The 5309-nt window shown below is 36.5% G+C and overlaps 1 protein-coding gene and 1 non-coding gene across 2 annotated transcripts in view; one reads left to right on the top strand and one right to left on the bottom strand.

The window, feature by feature from the left end:
* Nucleotides 1-4525, bottom strand: part of LOC143553372 (uncharacterized) — a 9591-nt gene extending 5066 nt beyond the window's left edge. Inside the window, exons 1-2 of the mRNA XM_077043385.1 lie at nt 4250-4525; nt 2934-3093 (exon numbers count right to left, since the gene is read on the bottom strand). Coding sequence (XP_076899500.1) covers nt 2934-3093; nt 4250-4525 — 436 coding nt within the window. The remainder of the gene's footprint in view (nt 1-2933; nt 3094-4249) is intronic.
* TRNAC-GCA (transfer RNA cysteine (anticodon GCA)) lies at nt 753-823 on the top strand. The gene has a single exon. It is a non-coding gene; the product is annotated as a tRNA-Cys (tRNA).
* Nucleotides 4526-5309: the final 784 nt, after the last annotated feature.

Raw genomic sequence — 5309 nt, 5'->3', positions numbered from 1 at the left:
CAATTGAAAAAGATAATTACTATGTTACATTACACATCAAGTAAGGATTAAATTAAGTATTTCTTTCACATTCTTTATCGTTATTATAGAATTAGCAATTCCATTTAGATGCTCGAAAGATCAAAATAGAAAGATAAAAAAAGAAGACCTTCTTGCTTTTATTTTATTCGAAGTGCCTTTTTGTCCTGGCCCGGTCAATACCCAGCCGGGCCTTTTTTGTTACAAAAAATTCCCTTCATTTTTTTATTTATAGGCAACATACTCTAAATAGCCAATTTAGTACCCGTGTAACAATTTCCGTTCTGGGGTTTACATATACTTATCATTTTTGTTATAATGGAAATTGAGAAGGATTTTTGATTCAAAAGAATAAATCAAGAAAAGGATAAATCAAGTATGTATCAATTTGTATTTTCTTATGTCGTTTGGCAAACCAAATTTTAGATTCAAATCCAAGAATCATTGACGAATTCTCAGTCAACGAATATCCCGTTTGTCATAAATTTTGGTTTTTTTGAGTGAAAATATACATTTGATTTTTCAATAGAAAAGTGAGGGGAAGCTTTTTGGCATTGTGTGTTTTGAGATACTATACAATCAATCGAAGGGACAATCAAAAGGGGAAAAGGGTTTTTTTCTAATTTTGATAAGTTTAGTTAGAAAAAGGATTCAAAAGGGGATGCAAGTACAATAAACTAAAATTGAGTAATCCAACAAAAAAGGTAAAAATTTCTCCTATTGTGTATCGTTTTGGCGGCATGGCCGAGTGGTAAGGCGGGGGACTGCAAATCCTTTTTCCCCAGTTCAAATCCGAGTGCCGCCTCATCAGCAAACGAATCGGAATCTCTTATTCTGTTCTGCTGATATAACTCAACCTAATTTTACCCAGCCAGAACAGAATAAGGGGACTGTTAATACTTGGTTGATTCTAAACATCCGTTCTTGGGATTTTGTAAAAGATTGGAAATCGGAAATCTTTGAATCCAAAATGAAAAGAAAGATTTGATTTTAATGTTTGATTTTAATGGTCGAAGCAAGACTTCCCGATTCCTTTCTACTACTAATGTAATGTCTACTTATTGGGTCTTGATTGGAGATAATTTAACTACTGGTTGGGGGAAGTTCTTTCTATTTCTATACTGTGTAATCTACATATATAGGCTCGCGAGAATCTCTGAGTGTTCAGGCATTCAATCACTATTAGATTGAGATGGATAATTTATAGAAAAAAACATGAAAAAAATGATTCTTTTTTTTAACCTCTCGTCAAAAGTATAATATACTATCTCCCAACTCCTTCAGAGAGACAATCGGGAAATGGTACGGATTAGATCAAATAGGAAAAAGTTCGTAATAGATAGCAATTGATTTATTTTTACTTTGAAGGGCAAGAAAAAGAGGAATGTGCCCTCTTATTTTATTACTAGATGTTCCATTAGTAACATTCCTTTGTAGTTTTGATTTTTTATTTTACTTGTGTTTAGTCTTTCCCGATTATAAATCATATAGAAATTTTTGAAATGCTGAAATAGTATCTCTCCCCCAAAAAGCATGTTTTTTTTATCGACGCACAAAGAAAATATTTTGTTGCGAATGAACAAGATATTGAGGAATTGTCCATACGTAAAATCATAATTATTGATACGGGCCTTTTCCACATAAAAGGGGAATCTTTTGTTACAATAGAAGCAGAAGTGATGTGGATTATTCAAGAATCGAAGTTTATTTCCTTTATAAAAAGAAGATCTCAATGAACTTCTATGAAATGATTTCACGGGATTCAGCCAATTGTATTGATCGTGGAATATCATTGAGAAATAGGAATCCGTGTTATCAAAGGATTTCCTGCGATTCTTTCTAGTATGGAATGAGTCAATCATCCACTTTGGTATCTTATTGAACAAAAATGGTGATATTGTTCTTCCATTGATCAAGAATTTCGATTTTTGGCAAGTCTCACGATCATCCAATAAGAAGGGTTTCAATTTTTTCAAATGAACGATTTGAAGACCTATTGATTCTAAAAACTGTGGATCGTTCGGACCTTTCAATTCATAGATGTAGATCTCGGACCTATGAATGGGGATATTCCCGAAACTGACAAACAAAAAAGGAAGTGAGTTAGACAAAAAAAGAAGCAACTTGGACAAAAAGAAACGAAGTGGCTTAGACAAATCTTTTTTGTCGATAACCTCAGACCAATCAATCGAATATGGATTAATGCGTGCACTCTTCTTTCTTAGATATCACTTTCCTAGTTATAACAGAAAAAGTACATCTGGTTGGATCCAGCCTATTCTTGAAATAAACAACTCGCACACACTCCCTTTCCAAAAAAGATCAAGACCCCAAGCACTACACTTAGATTTATTAGATTTGTTGCTAAAATATCGGTATTAAACCCGAAACTCCCGGCGGATGGCCAGTGGCCCAAAGAAACGAAAGAATCGGTTACATTTTTCATATGATCTCCTCGTATAGATAGACTAAAAAATAGAACAGAGTTCTTTTTGTATTACTTTGTCCTATTTATATATATATAGTTATAGTTTCCTACTTTCTAAATCGAATCAAAAATCTATTCGATTTAGAAATCATGAATTACCTCCTTGGTCCCACCCCCCTCTTAAAAACTAAAAAAAGGCCTACGAACACGAACGGGAAGGATGAAAGCGAGTTGGTATGCTAATTCCTCATCTGCAAATAAGCCCTTCCCGTGGGTTATTTTCTCAATGAATAAGTAATTCTAGGAATGAAATCTTTATATAATTCGAAAAAACAAAGCAGAAGTCCAGGGCAATAAAATATGAAAAAGAAAAATTTTTCATATTTATAATATTAAACAAAAGGATTAGCAAATAAAAGTGCTAATGCTACAACCAGGCCATAAATTGTTAAAGCTTCCATAAAAGCTAGACTAAGCAATAAAGTACCTCGTATTTTTCCTTCCGCCTCGGGCTGTCTCGCGATACCTTCTACAGCTTGACCCGTAGCAGTACCTTGACCAACTCCAGGTCCAATAGAAGCAAGCCCTACAGCCAATCCAGCAGCAATAACGGAAGCGGCAGAAATCAGTGGATTCATGATAAGTTCCTCATACAAAAAAAAATGGTTAATGATACATTCAACCAATGAACTATGACTTAATTATTCCATTGCTACGATTCATCCAGTCGAAGTAACTACGAACTTCGAATTCAAGTAATAACATTATTGAATTAATAACATTATTGAATCATCAAAATGACTTTGATATCTCTTTTTTAGTTTCTCTCGATAAATTATTTGTGAATCCATACAACTTTAGTTTTTCCGTTTTTTTTGTCCCGAATCGCTCTTTGAATTCTTCGATTTTTTGATTGACTTAATCCGTTTATTCATTCAACTCACAGTCACAGATGAGACAGAAGGACTTCTATAGAATCCCCATCTACATTCACATTTGATTAGTAGGGAAAATTAGATATATCTTTAGCTCGTATATAACTGGTCAATATCTAATATCACATATACATGTCTTTTTTCCACAATGTAAACCAACTCTTTCAATTCAATTTGATAAGGATGCGTCTAACCCTTGACAAGGGTTAACTTATAGCCATTCAATTCCATATACTTTGTTCGACCTACCCTCTACGAACCTTTTATGAACCCCGCTTTTTATCAATTATCCTTTCCCTTCCCCCTTCATTTATCATTTTTATCATTATCCTGCAACCTAAATTGATAAGATAATCAATCACGGAATTTAAAGAACCTAAAGGAGCATGAGTCATATATACTGCGGAACGACGTTCTTGCCAAGGTTATATGTCTTTTTTCAGCCGACTCAAGTCCAACCCATTTGGACCCCTTAGAGGTTCTAACCAAGGAGCACTCAAATCCCAAAAACGCATAGTTTCTCCTCCAAAAATGACTTCTCCGGTCGGGGAACGCATTAAATATTTACCTAAACCGGTAGGCCCTTGAGCGGATCCCACGTTAGCTCCAAGACGTTGGTCTCTAACTAGAAAAGTAAATGCTTGAGCTTGAGAAGCTTCTGGTCCAGTGGGTCCATAAAACTCACTAGGATAAGCCGTATTATTGAACCAGACAAAACAACAAGCAATGAAACCAAAGATAGATATAGCCGCTAAACTATAAGATAAGTAAGCTTCTCCAGACCATACAAGTGCACGTCGAGCCCATGCGAAGGGTTTGGTTAAGATATGCCAAATTCCACAAGTATACAAATGGAACCTAACCATACATGGCCTCCGATTATATCTTCCAAATCGTCTACACTAACACAATTAAGAGGGGTCATGGAAAGAACAGGTTCAAAATCACGATCAATTCCTTTTTCAAATCCTGCTGCAGCTGCACGAGCCCTTCCTGCGTGCCACAAATGGCCTACGAAGAAGAAGAATCCTAGAACAAAATGAGAAGTAGCTAACCAACTTCTAGGAGACACATAATTGACTGCATTGATCTCGGTAGCTACTCCACCCACGGAATTTAAAGAACCTAAAGGAGCATGAGTCATATATTCTGCGGAACGACGTTCTTGCCAAGGTTGTATGTCTTTTTTCAGCCGACTCAAGTCCAACCCATTTGGACCCCTTAGAGGTTCTAACCAAGGAGCACGCAAATCCCAAAAACGCATAGTTTCTCCTCCAAAAATGACTTCTCCGGTCGGGGAACGCATTAAATATTTACCTAAACCGGTAGGCCCTTGAGCGGATCCCATGTTAGCTCCAAGACGTTGGTCTCTAACTAGAAAAGTAAATGCTTGAGCTTGAGAAACGTCTGGTCCAGTGGGTCCATAAAACTCACTAGGATAAGCCGTATTATTGAACCAGACAAAACAACAAGCAATGAAACCAAAGATAGATATAGCCGCTAAACTATAAGATAAGTAAGCCTCTCCAGACCATACAAGTGCACGTCGAGCCCATGCGAAGGGTTTGGTTAAGATATGCCAAATTCCACCAAGTATACAAATGGAACCTAACCATACATGGCCTCCGATTATATCTTCCAAATCGTCTACGCTAACAATCCATCCTCCCCCCCCAAAGGGCGATTTTAGTAAATAACCAAATATGATACTTGGGCTAAGCGTCAAGTTGGTGATTTTTCTTACATCTCCTCCTCCCGGAGCCCAAGTATCATATACGCCCCCAAAATAAAGAGCCTTGTGTAGGTTCCCAGCCGGATCTACACGAGATATCACGTACTACGCAGGTGCGGAATCCCTACGTAAGACGTTACGAGTATAGAAAACAATACGACTAACACACGATAATCAAACACGTTGTATACCAACC

The sequence above is a fragment of the Bidens hawaiensis genome, unplaced genomic scaffold (assembly GCF_021521415.1).
Source record: "Bidens hawaiensis isolate Kalapana, Puna unplaced genomic scaffold, B.hawaiensis_p1.1 tig00017168_1, whole genome shotgun sequence".
Lineage (NCBI taxonomy): Eukaryota > Viridiplantae > Streptophyta > Magnoliopsida > Asterales > Asteraceae > Bidens > Bidens hawaiensis.
The sequence above is the reverse complement of the archived record's forward strand: the minus strand, read 5'-3'. Positions and strand labels throughout refer to the sequence as shown.